The sequence below is a fragment of the Neomonachus schauinslandi genome, chromosome 5, assembly GCF_002201575.2.
Source record: "Neomonachus schauinslandi chromosome 5, ASM220157v2, whole genome shotgun sequence".
Taxonomy (NCBI): Eukaryota; Metazoa; Chordata; class Mammalia; order Carnivora; family Phocidae; genus Neomonachus; species Neomonachus schauinslandi.
In genome coordinates this window covers 37,288,664-37,312,130 of record NC_058407.1, presented here as the reverse complement: position 1 = coordinate 37,312,130, position 23,467 = coordinate 37,288,664, and the positions used below count along the sequence as shown (strand labels likewise).

Here is a 23,467-nt window from a genome sequence, read left to right as displayed (position 1 = left end):
AAATTTTGATCCTACAACTCAGTGGATATATAAATAAGGACATTAATAATGAAGACTGCCAGTCATTGTAATTGTTCACAGCTGTGTTCAATTTTTTATACTTTATTTAGTTCCTCATGTGTAACTTTACCCTCTGTGGTAAAGTTGGTAGTGTCTTGTCCTCAAGACATGGTTAATTGCATCTTCTTCTGATCATCTCTATATATTATAACATAATATCCATACTACTTAAATTAGGATGTTGTAGTTTGTGTCTCCACCCTCCCTATCCTTTTGAGTAGCTGTGAGCTATTCTTAGGGAAATTGCCTATAAAGGCACAGATTAATCCCTCAATAACTAAATAAAAGGCTATTTAAAACAAGCGTGTGGATCAACAGTGATACCAATATCTTTACTTAGCTTGAAAGTTTTATCAAATACTGAAATTTACATATTAATAGTAATATTCATTAACATTTAATGAGCACTTGCCATATGCTAAGTACTGGCTAAGAGTTTTGCATGTCAGATCCCATTAATCCTCATGACAATTCTATGAGGTACATACTATGACTCTCTTCATTCAAAATAAGAAGAAAAAGATGCATAGAGAAGTTAAGTCACTTGTCCGTATCTGTCCAACTCCAGAATCCAAGCTCATAACACTTTTCCTTTAGACTGTCAGCAATACTTAGCTGATAATCAGTTCAGTTGCCCCTGGATTCATCAATGTCCATGGCACTTCCGGTGAGTTAGTAAATACTATTATAGCTCCTAGGGCCATGGTATAAATGCTTCATTTAGTTATGCTAAGCTCACTGAACATCTACATAGTAAATTATTTCTAAATTTTAAGTTGTACAACTATTCTCTTCTTAAATGTACTCATACCCATCAGGTTATTTGTCTTCAATATTCTTTATTGCCCTACATCCATTCTTTCATAACAGCATCCCTCAAGTGATGTGGGAATGATTACAGGGAACATCTAAAATCACACATTCTCAAGCACTTTCATTCAAGCCATTCAAAACTATTACACTTTCTCTGGACAGGCCATGCTCTTCTTACATCTCTGGGTTATCTTACATATTGATCTTGGTGCGCAGAGTATCTTTATGACTCTGCTTTTAAAACTCCTACACATTCTTTAATATTCAGACCAAATGTCCTCCCCTCTGTGAAGATATTCTTGAATTTTTCATCACTTTCTCAAGTAGAATTAGTCACAACTTTTTCTGTTACTTCATATTGCATTGTACATATTGTTTCTTAACATTACCTATTATTGACATGAATCTCTAGTGCTATGATCTCTTCAGTTGTAAGGAGAATGTCTTGTCTATTTTTGTGTGGCCAAACATCTGTCCTATATATAATAGATATTCCATAAATATAGTCTTCCAAATTCTTAACAATGTACTTTTGTAATAAGAAAGGGAATATGAAACAAAACGTTAAATATGATTATTTGATATTACATTTATCAAGGATCTTTAAATAATATCAATTTTTGTTTTATTCAAAATTATTCATAAACTACTTGCCTCTCACAGCTAAAATGAAAAATAAACTATAATTTCTTAATAATCTAGAAGATAGAATTATAGTTATCCTTTTGCACATACTTCACATAATCCCCTGCTCTAAGAACATCTGAAAGACCAATGATAAAAGTATCTATGTACATAAATATTAACTAGAGCACAAGTGTCTGCATGCTCAAAACCTAGATATAACTGGATAATAATCCCTTATTTGGATTTTAATACTCAGAACTTCTCAGGTACTTTCTAATGAAGTGCCCCAATTCCCACTCTACAAAATCCTAAAGCTTTATTAATTTTAAAAAGTTAATTCTTTAACATTTCACAAAATTAAAATCATGTCATAAGCCTTACTAATCTCCAAAGGATATTATCATCATATTGGCTTATTTATGTCAGTAACAGTTATTTGAGTAACAGCTAAGAGAAGCTTATTGCTACTTTTAAAAAGACCTAAGGCAGTTTTTTCCACTAATACCTTATGCTGTTAGATGTAGAGACTCTTCAAAATGTATATTCAGAAGATACTAGATATTAGAGATCTAAAAAAAATGTATGCTTCTAATATAAATCTCCAAAGGTTAGAGTACAGCCAATTTACACCTCAAGATATGTTAAGTTGTCAGTTAGCAGTCTCCTGTGTTGGTGTCTATAGACATAGCACTTCAAAGAGGGGCTGGGCGAAGAGAAAAAGAGAGGAAGAGAGAGGGAGACTGACAATATTGAATTTCACATGGCCATCTGGACTAGGACCATAATGCAACACAATACAAGTATAACTTGATAAGCCATAGATTCAGTGGCAATAAAAACAACATGGTTATGAGTATTACCCATATACACACAATAATCCAGTTGCATTTTAAAAAAATGATATTCCTATAATCCAGATGTGTTTCTCTGTGCTGATTTACATCAGGAGTCAGCTGAGTCATTAGATGAAGACAAGGAGCTTGATGCTGATGACAAAAACACTATTAAGCTTGAAAGCTTTTGCAGTACTAAAACTTTTTTTAAAATTAGTAGATAAAGTTTATTTCATTTTATTTTTTTTACATTTCAGCTTGATTGAGGTATAATTGACACATACAATTGTAAGAATCCTTTATCAATACTATACCTTTTCATCCAAGGCCTTGTGGTGCTCAAACAAAGATTTCAGTGCCTTGAGAACCTCAACCTCACTGGAGACTCCTGAGGGGGACTGGGCTTGCCGTTTCACCACTGTCATTCTTAGTGACCTTTCATGTCGGGACACGAGGCACTCCAAGTGCTCCAGTAACAGCTATTGGGTTTAACAGAAAATGCAATTATCCTAAATGTAATTATCTTATGAACACAAGTTACTAATACTCATGACTCCTACTGTAAAAGATTGCAGGTTTGCATAGAATCTAATGATAGTCTCAGATTTTATCACAGGTAGCAGCAAAGAAGCACAAACCTGAGTCTAAACCAGGGTTCCTAAATTACATTAAAGTAAGTCCCATTTCTAGTGTATAACAAATTGCTCATTTAAGAAATATCATGTAAATTCTTATGCATTTTTAAAACAATGTAATAATTTCAGCATGAATTCAGTAGAAACAACACAAAATAGGCGTGATCAAATAGAATAATTATTAAAGAACATGGTACAATTCTTAACAAAATGATGATTGTGCTAAGAAAAAAGTATTAAAAGTCAAAACCAATTTAATTTACACTTGGTGTTGCAATGAAGGTAATGAGCATAACATAATCATCATGTTGCTTTGAATGTGATTATAGTGATAATCACATTTGTGTAGTGATTATAGTGATAGTTATAATCACATGTTGCTCTAACGATTATAGGGAAAATAATGATTTTATTCACAATTAATTCTTTTTTTTTTAAAGATTTTATTTATTTATTTGAGACAGAGAGAATGAGAGAGAGAGAGCACATGAGAGAGGGGAGGGTCAGAGGCAGAAGCAGGCTCCCTGCCGAGCAGGGAGCCCGATGCGGGACTCGATCCAGGGACTCCAGGATCATGACCTGAGCTGAAGGCAGTCGCTTAACCAACTGAGCCACCCAGGTGCCCCACAATTAATTCTTAATAGAAATAGAAATAGAAATAATAGAAAAATATATGCAACCAACTGAGATACAGTAACCGAGATTTGCAATAATCACTTGGGGAAAGGAGGTTAAAGAGCATGCTTTTTAAACGGTCTACTCTGGAACCTACATTCACCCAGAGTAGCCTCTGGAGCCATGACAGAAGTCTGGACAAAGTCCAGTGAACAGTGTTTCAGTCTGTTCTAACATTTCCCAAAGAAATTTTACTTTTCAATGTTTTGTGAATTGGGGTTTCACCTTCGTTTCGTTTAATAAAGGGAGTTCTGCTGCTAAAAACAAAGATACATAAAAAAAAAAAACCCAAACCTGCTGGTTTAACTTCTCAGTTATTGAGATTTTGCCAGGGAACAACAATACATGAGCAGGAAGTTTTGTAGGAGAGATTTTCAGAAGGATAGTGAAAAGCATAGGCTAACAAATGGTGTCTATGTAAAATAAGGCAGAAATTACTCAAACAAAAAAGGGAAAAGCAAATATAAGATACTGGGATGGAAAGAAGGAAAGAAAAAAAAATTGCAGGCTTTTTCCTAAAGCTTACATTTCCTAAAGTAGGGGAAATTTTTGGTTTTCAGTTATTGTTAGATTCAGTGTCACACATTAGTGTCACCTTTCTTAGTCCTTAATAAATTAATTTCTTTCCATTCACCATCACTAATTATGGTTCAAAGTGTCAGAAAACTTTGCCATGCATTGGTACAAAAGAACACAAACATCTGAGATCCGAAATGTATATAGATCAGTAGGTAGGGATCACATTTAAGGGTCAAAATAATATTAATAGTTCTTCAGTATGATGATGACACAATATTTTCAAAGAGCTTTCCTTTTATTTATCAATCTGATTATATTCCTGGTGTTCTACTCTCTTGACTTCTACAGATACATGCATGCATTGGTTAAATCCAAGCTGTTTTACACAGGCTATGGGATTTTGTGTGAACTTAACCCTGAAATAGAGTTATGGGAGCTGAAAAGAGGAGAGATCTCCTTTGCGAGAGGGTGATGTTTAAATTGAGAAAGAGCTGGCCAGATGAGGGGCCAGATGAAGGACTCCAGGCGAGGGTACAGCACAGGCAAAGGCTTGGCTTCCAAGGAAACCGAAGGAGGCTGGTAGGGTCAGAGCGAAGTTTGTCAGAGAAAGACCAACACCAGATAAGCAGGGTTAAGTTCGTACAAAGCCCCATAACCCATGTGAAACAGTTTGCTCCCAGTCGACCTTTCAGAGTCCAGATATTCTCTTCTCCCCTGCAAATGGTGTGCTAAACCTGGCTCATACCAGCTTGCTAGAGAGGACCGTTAAGTCTCAGGATTTTTGTGAGCCAGCGGTTAAAACACAGTAATTGTTGAAGCTTAAATTATGCAAGCTTATAATTAAATAAAAAATATTTTTTTAAAGATTTTATTTATTTATTTGAGAGAGAGAATGAGATAGAGCATGAGAGGGGGGAGGGTTAGAGGGAGAAGCAGGCTCCTCGCCGAGCAGGGAACCCGATGCGGGACTCGATCCCGGGACTCCAGGATCATGACCTGAGCCAAAGGCAGTCGCTTAACCAACTGAGCCACCCAGGTGCCCAATAAAAAATATTTTTTAAAGATAATAAACACTCAGAATGTATTACTTCCTGATTATATTACTAAATTCCAAGGTTTTTTTTTTTTTTAGACTTTATTTATTTATTTGACAGAGAGACACACAGTGAGAGAGGGAACACAAGTAGGAGGAGTGGGAGAGGGAGAAGCAGGTTCCCCGTGGAGCAGGGAGCCCGATGCGGGGCTCGATCCCAGGATCTGAGCCGAAGGCAGACGCTTAACGACTGAGCCACCCAGGTGCCCCAAATTCCAAGTTTTTAGTAAGGTTCCTAAATATCCCATGCTCCTTGGGTTGTTTACTTCTACTGTATTTGAATGGTAGAAATACTATAGACTGTTTCCAAATCTTTCATCGTTTCCCACCTCTGCATTCAGTGACATCATGTTGGTAACTTGAAATCAGCTACAGTGGGAGTATTTACACCATGGGAACTCCAAACACTATATAGATTAGTATTTTTTTTTTTAATTTTTTTCTGGTTAAAAAAAATCATTTACCAGCACATCAGTGTCACTAGACATCAGAGCTGGGAGCGCAAATGTTATGCCCTTTCTGTATCCCTGACTCATAGAATCTGTGAGTACAGTAAAATGTTGTTTGTGGCATTAAATTTTGGGGTGGTTTGTTATGAAGCAATAGCTAATCAGAAGATCTTCTCTAAAAGCATCCATAACTATTATACCATGTCAATAGTACTGAGGAAATAAGAATACCAAATTTCTTGGATATTATCTCTGAACTAGGACTAATTCTGTGGTACCCACTGTTGCAGAGGTTTTTGATAATCTCATAGACAAAAATGATTCACCTTTTGGATATTGGCCCATTTCTCTGGCCACCGCCACATATGCTCAATGGGCAGAAAAAGTGCCCATGGTTTCAGGGATAGAAGTTACTCATTGACCTTGCAAAATGGGCTTCTCACCATTAAGGTTGATAGGGTTACCACCACAGCTGAATGGCCAAGTGATTAGCTGTAGCCATCAATTTTGAACCCATTTCATGATATAGTATACCTAGAGACCAGCTAGTTACCTTGAAGTAAGTAGATTACATTAAATCCCTTCCATCAAGGAGGGGACGGCTGCCTTTTCTTAATGTAATAAATGTTTTTTCTGAATATGGATTTGCCTTCTCTAATGGCTCTGCTTCTACTAGCAATACTATCTTATCAGATTTTTGCTTACAGTCTTTTTCTTTTAAAAGATTTTATTTATTTATTTGACAGAGGGAGACACAGAAGAGAGGGAACACAAGCAGGGGGAGTTGGAGAGGGAGAAGCAGGCTTCCCACTGAGCAGGGAGCCTGATGGGGGGCTCGATCCCAGGACCCTGGGATCATGACCTGAGCCGAAGGCAGATGCTTAACGACTGAGCCATCCAGGCGCCCCCTGCTTACAGTCTTATTATCATATACAACATTACTTCTGACCGAAAAAAGAAAAAAAAAAAAACACACACATTTTATAGTGAAAGGAGTAATGCAATTGACTGATGTTCCCAGCCCTGGTTTCACCATGCTATCACATCATTCAGAAGCAGGTGATCCTATAAAACGGTTAAATGGCCCAAGGAAGAGTCTATCTTAATTATTGCTTGGAGATAACACATGGCTAGGTTGGGGTGCTATCATCCTGAAATTAGTATATACTTAGAGTTAGTGATGAATATATTGGTCCATATACAGAGGTCCAGGAATGAAGGTTTAGAATTGGAATTTATAATTACCAATAGGACTTATTGACCACTTGGAGAAGAGAGGATCTTTATTTTTTTTTTTTTTGTTATATCATATACATAATGTATATTAAATTATTTTCCCCTTTTACTCTTGTATACTGGGTATTTGATTCTGATTAACATTTAAAGTAGTCCATACATTACAGAATATTAAGATATGACTGAGATTTAATAAGAGCAAGAAGAACCCTGGTCCTGTGGCTGGATGCATGCACCTTCTTTTTTTGAGAAAAGGTGATTTTGTTATTGTCTAAGAGGTATAGTTGTATTGTTGGGTAGTTACATGTCAGTATTGCTGCTGTTTAGAGTTTTAATATGGAAAAGAGTATAATAAAAGTTAGGTTATTGTGGAGAATTGGTATTTGTGGTTGCCCCAAATCTTTTGTACATACCCTCCATCTTTGATAATTACCTGAATGCTGAACGTCATCTTCCCAATATTGGAAACAAAAAAACACTTCGCAGGCACGTTTAACCACTAGGTGGCAGACAAGTGACTTAAGAGTCAGCCAACCAGAGCCACCCACACAGGACAGATTCTGAGGGGAGCCAAACGAGTAACCAGGCTAGGCTTGGGGGTCCATTTTGCTGGCACAGGTAGTAGTAAAGGCTGCATGTTTCTGGGACTAGGAATGTAAGGAAAACTCACCAAAGCTAAGAAATATGGTCCTAGACATTGCGCATGGAAGCTAGGTTTGGAGATTTCTTATATTCCTTAATTAATGTCTTCTTGATTCAAACAGTTAAGGTGTACTGTTTTATGCAATTAGGATATAATAAAACCAAATAATGTGGGGCGCCTGGGTGGCTCAGTTGGTTAAGCGACTGCCTTCGGCTCAGGTCATGATCCTGGAGTCCCGGGATCGAGTCCCGCATCGGGCTCCCTGCTCGGCGGGGAGTCTGCTTCTCCCTCTGACCTTCCTCCCTCTCATGCTCTCTGTCTCTCATTCTCTCTCTCAAATAAATAAATAAAATCTTTAATAAAAAAAAAACAACAAATAATGTGTTCTTATTAATATAAAACAGACTTCTTAGGGGCTTAACAATTTAACTTATCCTCAGTACTCCTTAATACTTAGGAAATTATTCTATAGATATATGTTTAATGCTCATGTATCAAATTGAAGTAAGATAAATGTAAGTTACCTAGCCTGGAGAATGTGGGCCAAAATGTTCAAAACTAGCATGTATCCATGACTTCTAAGCTTATAAATTAAAATAAACGAAAAATGAAGAGGAACTCACAAAGATAACACTAACAAGCTACTATTTGTATACCTTTGCTAGGAGCTACACTTTTATCTAATATTTAATAAATATTGCAGAAGGCACTCTTTTTGGTGTACTCACAGGATTGCAAGGACTATGTAAATGACCACTAATCCTATGTTGGGATTCATTTTAAATGACCACAGCCTGTATATATACAAACATATCATAGTGTATATGCATAGTACATACTGCATCATTGGAAATTTTTGAAATAAATTTCTAATATTATACAACTTCTTATTAGATTTGAATTCAACATAACCTTGGCTGCTGCAATAAAGCTTTTTTTTAGATTTTATTTATTTATTTGAGTGAGAGAGAGCGAGTGAGAGAGAGAGCATGAGAAGGAGTAGGGTCAAAGAGAAAAGCAGACTCCTGGCTGAGCAGGGAGCTCAATCCTGGGACTCTGGGATCATGAAGAAGATATGTCTGATTTTTAGCCCTGGATATTTTTTGGGTGGTGGGGAGGGTAACAGGTGGTTATGTAATTTAGGAAGTTGTTATATTATTGATACTTTGCACAAAGAAGTTTTCCTAGTTCCGTTTCTCTATTTTCCCTAATCAACAACAAAAATCCTCATACCACTGCTTTAAGGAGGGTGGAAAAAATGTTTTACAGCTTTACTCATGCTTTCAAAGTAACCATTATTCATGTTTAAAATCAATGGCTTCAATTTTTGTTACCCTAATGGAATTTAATATTTGTATTTTCCTCACTTTGACCCCTGAAGAGGTATTGCAAGTATAGCTTGCCTTACTGCCTCTATCCCCCAAGGTTCCTCTGCAGGTGCAACAGCCACAGGTACTTCTGGGCCTGATGGAGTGTGATATGATGAAGACTGTATGGATGCTGCTGCCAAATCTCCGAGTTCTCTGAAATTAGTCACAATCAGGAAGGAATGATACACTCCATACTGCAATGGTTTACTTTTAGGGCAAAGTCTTCTCTAAGCTGTTGTAAATCTTGGGAGTTTTTCCATGGATCTAACTTTAAAAAAAAAAAAAAGATTTATTTATTTATTTGAGAGAGAGCACACACGAGTTGGAGGAAGAGGCAGAGGAAGAAGGAGAGAGAGAATCTCAAGCTGACTCCCAGCTGAGTGTGGAGCCCAGCACGGAGCTCAATCACACGACCCCACGATCATGACTTGAGCCGAAATCAAGAGTTGGATGCTTAACCAACTGAGCCACCCAGGGGCCCCTCCATGGATCTAACTTGAGTAATTGTGCTAATGGCCTCATGGCTGAAGGCACAGGCCTGGAGTTAGACTGCCTTAGCTTTCAAATCCCTTTTCTCTTCTATTTATTCACTGCATAATTTCCAGCAAGTTATCTACCTTTTTCTGAGCAGCTACCTCATCTGTAAAATGGGGATAATTATAACATGTCTCTCATAGGGCATTAGAAAGGAGTAAAGGGCTGTAGAAAAAAAAAGTTGTCTAAAGGAGAAATACACAGCTAAAAGAAGAGTTTCTGGTGCATTTTAAATATGAGAATTTGTTGAAAGTCTACCAAGAAGTTTACATTTCCTTCCATGTTCACCTTCCGGATCCTACTTTTACATTTGGCTTCACTGTGCTACATCGGGGAATGTAGCTTAAACCACTGAAATGGAAAATAGTGAAATAGGGCAGAACGAATCTCATGGCACAAATAAACTTTAAGTTTGCATGAAAAAATTGTAAGTTAGAAATCAAGGGTGGGGAAAAATATCAACAGAGAGAAAGAAATAGAAAAAATTCATCGGACGCCTGGTAACGATCTAAACTGTCCTCTTTATGTTCTATTTGAGGCAGTCATCAAAGTCTCAGTGAAAACCAAATCCTGTGTGTATACTGTGTGAATTCTCTTTACCATAAAAATAAGACCCTGACGAATAAGGAGATAAATTGAGTTTGATCATATAACCAGTATGGATACATGGTACTCCTCATTAAAGGCACAAGCTCACTGTTTATGGAGCTATTATTTTTATAGTATTCTCTAAGACCAAGCATCAAATGAATACACTATTAACAATACCTCACTTTCTCATTTTTTAGCATTGATCTGCCAGAGTTTTAATACTGAAAATATTTTTCACCTACTTCATGTTGAAATTGAACTATATATCCACACAAAAGTGTTTTCTCCTCTGCATTCTTTTAATAGAGAAACTCTTCTCTAGTAATAGGTATAGGTAATCTGGTGATTTATATATTTTATGAAATTTAGTGACTATTTCTTCTGAACAAGAAAATATAGCACCTTTGATCAAATTCTGGACTTCAGTGTTACAGGGCATGAGACTGAAAGAGACATGGGTTTCCAAGAGCAGAAGATAGAAGAGTCCATCAAAATCATGACATCAGAACTGGAAGTCTCCTCAATTATCTTCCAAAATAGAGAAGCTATGCCTCTTTTAATTAGGAGAGTTCTGAGCCAGTGGTTTTATACATTTTAATGAGGTGAGGACCAATGCCAAGCCACTCCCTCACATCACCCCATAATGGAAACTCATACTCCCCTCAAGCCTCTCTCTCTATGCATCTCCAGCCTCTGAGTATTGGCCCCCTACTCCAATACAACAGTTTGAAAGTTTGAGGCTATCGAAATCCAGTCCTTCTTTTTAAAATCAAAGAAAGCAAAGGCCAGAAGGAATAAAAACATTTTCTGAGGCAACACGGTGATTTGGAAGTTGAGACTGTAATTTAGGTTTCTGGCCTTCCTGTTTTGAGTTTTATAGAATAGTCTCTGTTACTTGAAGTGACAGACTATGAGTTGGTGTCTGCTTAATGTCTTCCTCAAGTTTTTATTTTATTTTTATTTTTATTTATTTTTTTTTTAAAGATTTTATTTATTTATTTGACAGAGAGAGACACAACGAGAGAGGGAACACAAGCAGGGAGAGTGGGAGAGGAGAAGCAGGCTTCCCGCGGAGCAGGGATCCCGATGCGGGGCTCGATCCCAGGACCCTGGGATCATGACCTGAGCCGAAGGCAGATGCTTAACGACTGAGCCACCCAGGCGCCCCTTCCTCAAGTTTTTAAATGTTTATATTCTTATGAGTATACAAGAGATAAGGCACTGAACTGTATATGGAATTGATTCCAAGCAGAGGCGGTTTTATACTTACTCTTGTGTTGTTTCTTTCAGCTTTAAGTTCAGAAATTTCTTCTTCCTTTTCTAGGAGTTGCTCCCTACAGGCATTTAATTCTTTTGTCAGTGCAGCAAATTCCTGAAAAGGGAATAAAAATATTTGAAGACATATTTCAGATATTAAAAAAATGTTTCCCACAGGAATAAAAAAAATCAAAATATAAACTTGAATGTGAAAAATGGGAATAATGACTTCAATGACTGGCCTATATGTATATATATTGCTGTTATTAAATTAATTGGATTCCAATGTTCAGAAAATGCTAAACCATGATATTTAACATTTACATTTTATTGTAATATGCTGCTTCAGTGAGTGAATATAAGATGTTTCAAAATATATCAGATACAGCACATTGAAATTAACATTAGTATGATAATATATTAGTAATATAGAATGATTTAAATTTGGCTAATTTTGTGAACAACTTCAAAAATCTTACATTTCCATTCCTACTCAGACTGAGTATACTAAATCATCAAAAACCAAACACAAAACAAAACAAAACCACTACCAAAAGCAACCACAAAAAAATCCTACTACATGTGTATTCAGAGATTAAGAAATTCATTTATATGTTAACACGATGAAGAAAGCAAATGTACCTCTTACAAAATAATAAATATCTAAGAGTTAAGAACATCATCCTGCAAATTATTAATTTATGCGTTGTTCAGTCCTTCCCTCTGAAACATAAGCTCCATGTAAATTGGGACTTTGACTTCACTGCTACACTCTCAATGTCTAATATGTAGCAGGTGCTCAATAGTATTTATTTTCAATAAGTGAAAATGGATCATGTTGTTAGAAAAAAATATTGAGGGTTCTGGAGTAATCTCTCCATGTGACAAGTGACAATTTAGAGGATTCTTCAATGGCCTCCCCAAAATAGGATCAGAAATTGTATGATCTGGGTATTTTTACCATGAAGCAGAGAGTTTCAACACAGTAAAGATTACATAAAAAGAAAATCAAGAAACTTAATTCAATTATTCGGCTACTCTAGCTTATAAGCAAATACTATTTTAAAATGATTTTGAAAAACAGTAAACAGGCCCATGCTATCATTATGATTATCATTAAATCATTTAAATTGATTCCCAGTAATAAAACTGATGCTTGTCAAATATTTAAATATTTGGGAAACAGGCTGAGAAGGCACTGTCAGCAGATGAAAAATAAAGATGAAAATCAGGGAGACAGTTATGGTTAACCTAACCTCTATAAAGGGAAATATAGTCCAAAGTAAATGTGCTATGGTGAGCGCTGTGAATTGTGTAAGACTCTTGAATCACAGACCTGTACCTCTGAAACAAATAATACATTATATGTTAAAAAAAAGAAGAAGAAGAAGAAGAAGAGATAGCAGGAGGGGAAAAATGAAGGGGGGGAAATCGGAAGGGGAGACTAACCATGAGAGACTATGGACTCTGAGAAACAAACTGAGGGTTCTAGAGGGGAGGGGGGTGGGAGGATGGGCTAGCCTGGTGATGGGTATTAAAGAGAGCACGTTCTGCATGGAGCACTGGGTGTTATACGCAAACAATGAATCATGGAACGCTACATCAAAAACTAATGATGTAATGTATGGTGATTAACATAACATAAAAAAAAACAAAAACAACAACAACAAAAAAGTAAACGAATATGATGATTATGCAAAGCTGGGAAAGGTTTAGGGTTTATATTTTTGTTTGCTTCAAACCACTTATTTTGCTCAGTTTCTTTCTGAGTGGCTTTAGCCCAAGTGGGTACTTCAAAGACCTCAGAGTAGACTTAGAGCTTAGAATCAAGATGAAAGAGTTCATTGTTACATTTAGGCTGGCATTACAGATAAATGTTTTCTCCCCTGATTGCTGCCTGCTTAAATGTTGTTGAGCGGGTGCCTGGGTGGCTCAGATGGTTAAGCGTCTGCCTTCGGATCAGGTCATGATCCCAGTGTCCTGGGATCGAGTCCCGCATCGGGCTCCCTGCTCAGCGGGAAACCTGCTTCTCCCTCTGCCTCTCTCTCTCTCTTTCTCTGTCTCTCATAAATAAATAAATAAAAATCTTAAATTAAAAAAAAATGTTGTTGATGTATCATATGATCTCACTGATATGAGGAATTCTTAATCTCAGGAAACAAACTGAGGGTTGCTGGAGTGGGGGGTGGGGTGGGAAGGATGGGGTGACTGGGTGACAGACACTGGGGAGGGCATGTGCTCTGGTAAGCGCTGTGAATTGTGCAAGACTGTTGAATCTCAGATCTGTACCTCTGAAACAAATAATGCAATATATGTTAAGAAAAAAAAAAAAGAAGAAGAAGAAGGTAGTGGGAGGGGAAGAATGAAGTGGGGGAAATCGGAGGGGTAGACGAACCATGAGAGACGATGGACTCTGAAAAACAAACAGGGTTCTAGAGGGGAGGGGGATGGGAGGATGGGTTAGCCTGGTGGTGGGTATTGAGGAGGGCACATTCTGCATGGAGCACTGGGTGTTATGCACAAACAATGAATCATGGAACACTTCATCTAAAACTAATGATGTAATGTATGGGGATTAACATAAGAATAAAAATTAAAAAAAAATGTTGTTGAGCATATTATTTTAGTGGAAAATGGAAATAAGCAACAAGTAGAAAACAATAAACATTTCCATAAAAAAACAAAACTTTATAAAAACAGCATAATTTTGATGGAGAAAAGAAAGTGATGATGCTACATTATATATTGTTAACATATAGGCATTTAGATGTAATCTTATCCTTACAGAGATTATTAGACAAAATATAAATCAAATCTATATTTAACATCAGACTACTTTTAAAAAACGTAAATCTAGGTCTACCTTTCTAGAGATTTAGCTTACTATCTACAGAAAGATAAAATGTCAGAAGGAAATGTTTCTGAATTTTAACATGAGGTATTTCCAGGTGGTAAAATAATAGGTGAGCTTTGGTTTGGTTTGGTTTGGTTTGATTTTGCTTCCTCCTATGTATTTTTAATAATCAAAACTCTCTACAATGGAGAAATATGCTTTTTATGCTTAGAAAACAGAGAAAATACAAATCTGTAAGTGCATAGAAGCAATCATATATTCAAAACCAAGCACAGAAATTGGTCATGATGTTATTGGTGCTAGACGACTTTGGATTTTTTACTTATTATCATGGAACTGAATCTGAGCAAGCTATTTGGTGTCTCCATGTATTAGGATTAATTTTAAATTTCTTAACTTCCTAGAAAATTTCAAGCAGTACTCTGATGTTCCTTATCTCATCTTGCTCTCTAAATAGCCAGTGGGGGAGTCTCATTCTGCTGAGGAAACTGAAATACTAAGCCTCAAGTCCAAGTTCATGAAGTTCACAACCCACACAAAGTGAGTTAGACTGTGAACACAGTTTTCCAGAACACTTGTCTAGTAGTGCTTTTCCCCTATTCCATCTGACCCTAGCTGTTTGTCAGGTTTATATGATTCAGATTCGGAGTGCATTTAGCTGTATTTTTTCCCCTTACCTGAAGAATTAGATAACCATTACTTACAATTACCTGTATTATCCTTCTTCATTAGTCCAAAGGGAGTATGGGGGACCAAAAGGCTCAAGGCAAAGTATACCTTCCATGCAGAGCAGCATGAATTAGACAAGCACATTCCGTGTATCCGAGACTGCAGATATCTGCATTGAGAGCTAATCATCACATGTTCTTACACTTTTCCTCTGACATTTCTCTCTTCTGTATCTACTATATATCTTTTATGAGATGATAATAACACCAAATATAATTAACACTGATTCAGCCCTTACAATATGCCAGGTACTCTGCCAGGCAATTTATATTGATTATCTCATTAATCATAATAAAACTCTGTAACAAAATACTAGAATATCACTAAATAAAACTATACACTCTTATGTAATCCAGCAAACCCACTCCTCGGCATTTACCCAAAGGAGTTGAAAAAATATGTCTACACAAAAACATGCACATGGATGTTTATAATGGCTTTATTCATAATTGCCAAAACTTGAAAGCAATCAAGATGCCTTTCAATAGGTGAATGGATAAACTCTGGTACAACCAGACAGTAGAATATTATTCAATGCTAAAAAGAAATGAGGTATCAAGACAGAAAAAGACATGGAGGAAACTTAAATACATACTACTAAGTGAAAGAAGCCATTCTGGAAAGGCTATATACTGTATAACTCCAAGTATGTGACAAAGGCAAAACTGTAGAGATCAGTGAATGACAGGGGTTAAGCTGGGGGAGAGGGATGAACAAGGTGGAGCACAGAGGAGTTTTAGGGCAGTGAGACTACTCTGTGTGGAGTAATGTTGGATACATGTCATTATATATTTGTCTAAACCCACAGAATGTACGACACCAAGAGTGGAATAATTACCAAGAGTAATGTAAACTGTGGACTTCAGGTGGTAATGATGTGTCAATGCAGGTTCATCAATTGTAATGGATGTACCACTTTGATGGGGGAGTTGATAATAGGGGAGGCTGCGCATGTGTGGGGGCAGAGGGTGTATGGGAAATCTCTGTACCTTCCCCTCAAGTTTGCTAGAAACCTAAAACTGCTCTGAGAATATAAAGTCTTAGAAACAAGTCTCGGGCGCCTGGGTGGCTCAGTCGTTAAGCGTCTGCCTTCGGCTCAGGTCATGATCCCAGGGTCCTGGGATCGAGTCCCACATCGGGCTCCCTGCTCGGCGGGAAGCCTGCTTCTCCCTCTCCCACTCCCGCTGCTTGTGTTCCTGCTCTCGCTATCTCTGTCTCTGTCAAATAAATAAATAAAATCTTAAAAAAAAAAAAAATCTTTAAAAAAAAAAGAAACAAGTCTCACTGAGGCCTAGAGAAGTTAAGAAATTTGCCCAAAGTTAGCCAGTCAGTGGTACAGGTGATGACCATTTGTTGTTTTTCCCTCCTGATCATAGGCTTTCCGTTTCTAATTGGTCCTTTGTTCAGTCATTGTAAACATTATATCTTTCTCAAGCTCACAAAACTTTTCAGAGCTTCCTCCTTTCAACACACCAAATGTAAACAGATTTTAACTTTTAAAGTTCACGCTGTCTAAAACATGGCCCTTTCATAATTAATTCACTCTATTTCTCGTTGAACAATAGCAATTATCCTTTTGAGCAGGAGTCACTTTGCTCTGCTCTGAGCATTTATATAAATTACTTAATCCCTTCCCTATTTCTCAGATGAGGATGCTGAAGCTTATCATGGATGAGTAACTTGTGCAAGGTCACACAGCTAAATATAATCCACCCTGATTCCAACACTCTTTAATTTCTGCAACACTACCCCTTTCAGCTGAAAATGAAAAATCGTCAAATTTCTTAATAGTACCAATTGATACAAATGTATCCCTCTTATCCATCCATCCACACAACACTTATTGGGCACCTACTACATTTCAGACCCACTGCTAGGTGCTGAAGATCTAGAGATAGCATAGTGGCTGCACTTGATCTCACAGACCTTTCAGAAATCACATTTAAGGCACATCAGGGATTTTCGTCACTCAAAATCCATCACTAAAGTGACACACACTTAACTTTTTAATGTTAGTCTACCTGCTTAGAGACATTGCTGATTTACAGGTGACTCTGACCCTGTAAAGCCTCCTTCTTAGAAGGTCTGTCTTCTGTATCTCCAAAGATTTTTCTTTCCTGCTTCAATTTCCACCTTTCCATTTCCTCATCTCTCTTCTTTTTTCTTTCTTTCTTTTACGTACTATCTCTTATATCTGTAATACTCTTCTACAACCTCTCTGCCTAACTAATTTATTTATTTATTTTTAAAGGGTTTATTTATTTATTTAGAGAGAGATAGAGAGAGAGAGTGAGCAGGGGGAGGGGCAGAGGGAGAAGGAAAGAGAGAATATTAAGTAAACCCTGAGCAGAGCCTGAGCCTGACACAGATTTGATGGCAAGAGCCCGAGAGACCATGACCTGAGCTGAGATCAAGAATCAGATGTTTAACTGACTGAGCCACTCAGGAGCTCCCTAATTTATTTTTATGTTACCAGTTTGCCTTGTTAATGTTCTACAGTACCTTGTCCAAAATCTATTAATGCATTTACTGAATTGTTTTTAAAATAATTGAATTATGTGTTCATCTCCTTCAAGTAACAGTAAGATCCTTTAATGCAAGGTTATTATCTTGTTTATTTTTATATCCTCAGGATTTAGCATAGTTCCTGACAAATTATAGACAATGAATCTTTGTTGTAACAATAAATGAATGGTTCACTTTCCCTAAACTTTTTTACTTTAATACTAAAACAATATTTAAAAGGTATAATTTGGTAGTTATTTCTTTTTCTGAGTGAGATCTTTAGAATTTGTTCCACCTAGAATATGTCTGATATCCTTTTTACTTTGTAGAAATTGTTTTTGTCTACATTTGAAATACTATACTATGCTATATTATACATAGCAATGGCATTATCGTCTGCTATATTTTGTTGCATGTATATAAAGTGATACTATTATTCCCAATAATTCATGCATTCAGATTTATCGTTTGTTCCTTGGCTATATTATATTGTCTTGTTCATTCTCAGAGGAAAAAAAATACTATTTTATGTTATTTCTCTAGTCTATTGTTTCCCAAACTATAGTCTACAGAACTGTATTTCTATAAGAGTCTCAGAAAAAAAAATCCATTTTTGGGATTTTGGGGAACGAATTTGGGAAATGATGTATGTTATATATTATGCTCTTGGGACTATACTATAGAAATTGGAATATTAGAGATTCTGAGGAAAGTTGGGTTTGTGGCCAAGAATTGGGAACAACCTGAGTTTCCATCTATAGAAAATGGGTGAATTAAATATAGTAAATGCACATGATGGAATATTGTGCAAAGGGCAGAATGAATAGGCTAGATCTTTTCACAGCAACATGGAAAGATTTCAAAAGTATAATTTTGAGTGAAAAAGGTAAGAAAGAGAACACAATGTGTAATATAGAGTATTTTCAGAAGCTGAAGACAGCAAAGAGAAAGAAAACTTCATTCATACTCCACCATTTCTGAATTCAAAGGAGTCTATAGGAAGAGGTGAGTTTGCTTTGAGTCGCTGACACAGGAGTAGTAGATCAGTTACCAACCACAAGCCATATTCAGCAACTTTTCAGACCAATCATTTTGTTTCCTAACAACAGTCCGCCAAAATTCCTACTTTTTCCCAGGACCAAAATGACTTTCCCTACTCTGTTTTTTTCTTGGAATTTTAAAGAGTGGTCAAGACACAAAGAGCCATGTAAGTACCCTCAGGCCAAAGAGAATATACTGTTCTTTCTTAACATGTACTCATGTACCTAACACACACACACACACATTCCTATGGGCACTCCCTGTGTATTGACATTATTCTAAGTGCTAGGGAGATGACAATAAAGGAAGCAAGTTAAAGTTTTTGTTCTCAATATGTTCATACACATTCAGGCATTCACCATTCAAGCAACTTTTATTCAAGAGTGAATAATTTCTTTTTTTTTTTCTAAAGATTTTATTTATTTGACAGAGAGAGCACAAGCAGAGGGAGAGAGAGGGAGAAGCAGGCTCCCTGCTGAGCAAGGAGCCCGATGTGGGACTTGATCCCAGGACCCTGGGATCATAACCCGGGCTGAAGGCAGCTGCTTAACCGACTGAGCCACTCAGGCGTCCCAAGAGTGATTCGTTTCTAGCTATATCACCATCAAAACTAAATCAATTCACCATGTAGATTAGTTCCTTTAAAATATAAAGCAAAAATAAACTATTGGGACTACATCAAATTAAAAAAACTTCTGCACTGCTAAAGAAACAACCAACAAAACTAAAAGACAACCTACCAAATGGGAGAAGATATTTGCAAATGACATATCCAATAAAGGGTGAATGTCCAAAATATATAAAGAACTTATAAAACTCAACACCCAATAAACAAATAATCCAATTTAAAAATGGGCAGAAGGCATGAATAGACATTTCTCCAAAGAAGACATAAAGATGGCCAGTAGACACATGAAAAAGTGCTCAATATCACTCAGCATCAGGGAAATACAAATCAAACCCACAATGAGATATCACCTCACACTTGTCAGAATGGCTAAATTTAAAAAATTCAAGAAACAACAACTGTTGGTAAGGATGTGGAGAAAAAAGGAACCCTTTTGTGCACTGTTGGTGTGAATGCAAACTGATATGGCCACTGTGGAAGACAGTATAGAGGTTCCTCAAAAACTTAAAAATAGAACTACCCTAGGATCCTGTATCACACTACCAGGTATTCACCCTAAGAATACAAAAGCACTAATTTGAAGGGACATATGCACCCCCATGGTTATTGCAGCATTATTTACAATAGCCAAACTATGGAAGCAGCCCAAGTGTTCATCAATAGATGAATGGATAAAGAAGGTGTGGTCTGAGTATACAATGGAACTTTATTCAGCCATAAAAAAGAATGAAATCTTGCCATTGCAACAATATGGATGGAGCTAGATATAATGCTAAACAAAATAAGCCAATTACAGAAAGCCAAATACCATATGATTTCACTTATATGTGGAATTTAAGAAACAAAACAGTGAACAAAGGGAAAAAAAAAAAGAGAAACCAACCAAGAAACAGACTCTTAACTATAGAGAACAAACTGAGGGGTACCAGAGGGGGGGTCGGGGGGGAGATAGGCGAAACAGATGAAGGGGATTAAGAGTACACTTATCCTGATGAGCACTGAGTAATATATGCAACTGTTGAATCACTATATTGTACACTTGAAACTAATACCGCACTGTATATTAACTACACTGTAATTTAAATAAATAAATAAATATAGCCAAGCAGAAAACATATTTTTTCTATTTTATATATATAGAAAATATATAGAAAATATTCTATAGAGAGAGAAATTTTTTTTGTTAGTATCTTAAAAAAATTGAAAGTATCATTTCTTACACCAAACACAAGTCATCTAATTTCTGTGCACCCCTAATCCTAATTTACAAGTCTTATAAAAAAAACTTGATTAAAAGAGATTAACTAACTCTATGGGCACCTGGGTGGCTTCCTCTGTTGTGTTTGACTCTTGGTTTTGCCTCAGGTCATGATCTCATGGGTCTTGGGTTGGAGTCCTGTGCAGGGCTCTGGACTCAGCAGGGAGTCTGCTTAAGATCACCATACATTACATCATTAGTTTTTGATGTAGTGTTCCATGATTCATTGTTTGCATATAACACCCAGTGCTCCATTCAGTACGTGCCCTCTTTAATACCCATCACCAGGCTAACACATCCCCGCACCCCCTCCCCTCTAGAACCCTCAGTTTGTTTCTCAGAGTCCATAGTCTCTCATGGTTGGTCTCCCCTTCTGATTTCCCCCCCTTCATTTTTCCCTTCCTGCTATCTTCTTTTTCTTTTTTTTAACATATAATGTATTATTTGTTTCAGAGGTACAAATCTGTGATTCAACAGTCTTACACAATTCACAGCACTCACCATAGCACATACCCTCCCTAATGTCTATCACCCAGCCACCCCATCCCTCCTACACACCACCACTCCAGCAACCCTCAGTTTGTTTCCTGAGATTAAGAATTCCTCATATCAGTGAGATCATATGATACATGTCTTTCTCTGATTGACTTATTTCGCTCAGCATAATACCCTCCAGTTCCATCCACGTTGTTGCAAATGGCAAGATTTCATTCCTTTTGATGGCTGCATAATATTCCATTGTATATATATACACCACATCTTCTTTATCCATTCATCTGTTGATGGACATCTTGGCTCTTTCCATAGTTTGGCTATTGTGGACATTGCTGCTATAAACATTGGGGTGCACATACCCCTTCAAATCCCTACATTTGTATCTTTGGGGTAAATACCCAGTACTGCAATTGCTGGGTCATATGGCTGCTCTATTTTCAACTTTCTGAGGAACCTCCATACTGTTTTCCAGAGGGGCTGCACCAGCTTGCATTCCCACCAACAGTGTAGGAGGGTTCCCCTTTCTCCGCATCCCCGCCAACATCTGTCATTTCCTGACTTGTTAATTTTAGCCATTCTGACTGGTGTGAGGTGGTATCTCAAGGGAAAAATGAAGGGGGTGGAAATTGGAGGGGGAGACGAACCATGACAGACTATGGACTCTGAGAAACAAACTGAAGGTTCTAGAGGGGAGGGGGGTGGGGCGATGGGTTAGCCTGGTGATGGGTATTAAGGAGGGCACATATTGAATGGAGCACTGGGTGTTACATGCAAACAACGAATCATGGAACACTACATCAAAAACTAATGATGTAATGTATGGTGATTAACATAACATAATAATAATAAAAAAAAGATCTTCTCCCTCTGCCCCTCTCTCCACTTGTGCGTGCAAGCGTGCATGCTCTCTCTCTCTAAAATAAATAAATAAATCTAAAAAAAAAGAGATTAACTAACTCTAGCAAAGCCCATACTGGTCCCCATCTCCCCCAGGTCTGTCAGATCCCCAGAGCAGAGGTAACCTGCCTTTGTGTCTTAAAAGTGGCTTTGCCGCTGTGAATTGTGCAAGACTTGAATCTCAGATCTGTACCTCTGAAACAAATAATGCAATATATGTTAAGAAAAAAAAAAAAAAAGAAGAAGAAGAAGGTAGCGGGAGGGGAAGAATGAAGCGGGGGAAATCGGAGGGGTAGACGAACCATGAGAGACGATGGACTCTGAAAAACAAACAGGGTTCTAGAGGGGAGGGGGGTGGGAGGATGGGTTAGCCTGGTGGTGGGTATTGAGGAGGGCACATTCTGCATGGAGCACTGGGTGTTATGCACAAACAACGAATCATGGAACACTTCATCTAAAACTAATGATGTAATGTATGGGGATTAACATAAGAATAAAAAAAAAAAGTGGCTTTGCCTGGGCTTGCTGGCATCAGAGCTAAGGATGAACTTAAGTAATTCAAGTGTCTGAGTTGCTACTATTTCAAATAATAGCCCTTGGGTCAGTGAGTTGTTCTCAATTGGTTTCATTCAAGAAGCTTCTCTTGTTTTGGTTCCTGCATGTGTTAAAAGTGAAAGCTACAAGGGCAAGATACAAATTCCCTCAGTTTCTGCACCTAATTACGATCTATAGGAGTGACTTGGACAGGAGGAGAGTGTTCAGATTCAGAGTTTCCTCTGGCTATCATTTCTCTTCCCTTCACCTCATGCCTCTTTTTACCTGGTAAATCACCACAGACTACTAGGCTGTCCATCTTCAGACAGATACAGAACATTCTACTTTTATACATGCTCATCTTGAGATGCATTTTCTGATGTTTAATATTAAACATAGGACTGAAATAGACCGTAAACTTCTCTGACTCATTTCAGGATGGTGTGCTGACTTGAGGGGGTTTATTTGGAAAAAGAAAAAGGACATATTTTCTCATTAACTAAATGTTTGAAAGGCCTTGATTTAATAGGTGAATCCTCACCTCAGAAAAGCAGGTCAGGAGAAGCTGCATGACAAGAGGGAAATTCAACCTTTTAATTTCAAGTCACTGACACCAGGCAGCAGTCTCCAGAGTAATCTCTGACAATCCATTCATCATAATTACAATTTTAACACTCTTTACCTTCCAATTAAACCTGCATTCTCTAATCTTGCGGGCCACTTTATTAATTATGGTGATGGCCTTATTTCTTCAGTATATCTGAGTATATACTGGCTGAAAATCATAAGTGCAAACCAGTCTTAGAGAGAAGAGAAAAAATAAAGGATGAGCTGGAATTCAGCTTCACTAAGCACCACCAACAACTTCACCAACCACAAAAAAAGCATCTTTTAAGTTTATTCTCCAACCATTTAACATTTGTGCAAATCAAAAATAGCTCTGAGGAAAGCATATGGCATGGAAGCATGCTGATTTGACCATCCAGCATTTAAATTAGACAAAATTAACGACTTCAAAATGTTTTTATAATGACTTCCTTAGGCTGTACCCCCAATTTACCGCATTTTGGTGTCTCCTCTTTTGAAAATTGAAAATTCTTCTAGCATTTCTATTTGTAATCCTGAGTGGAAAGCTTTGGATTTTAAATCAACATTTCTTTGGATATAACTGCACATAAATTTACATGTATA

The 23,467-nt window shown here is 37.1% G+C and overlaps 1 protein-coding gene across 7 annotated transcripts in view; it reads right to left on the bottom strand.

Moving 5' to 3' along the window:
• PPFIA2 (PTPRF interacting protein alpha 2) overlaps window positions 1-23,467 on the bottom strand; it is a 466,996-nt gene that overhangs the window by 175,461 nt on the left and 268,068 nt on the right. For all 7 annotated transcript variants that reach the window (XM_044914754.1, XM_021689861.1, XM_044914752.1 and 4 more), the window contains 2 exons: window positions 11,349-11,450; window positions 2,648-2,812 (listed from right to left, as the gene is read on the bottom strand). In XM_044914754.1, the coding sequence (XP_044770689.1) occupies window positions 2,648-2,812; window positions 11,349-11,450 (267 nt within the window). The remainder of the gene's footprint in view (window positions 1-2,647; window positions 2,813-11,348; window positions 11,451-23,467) is intronic.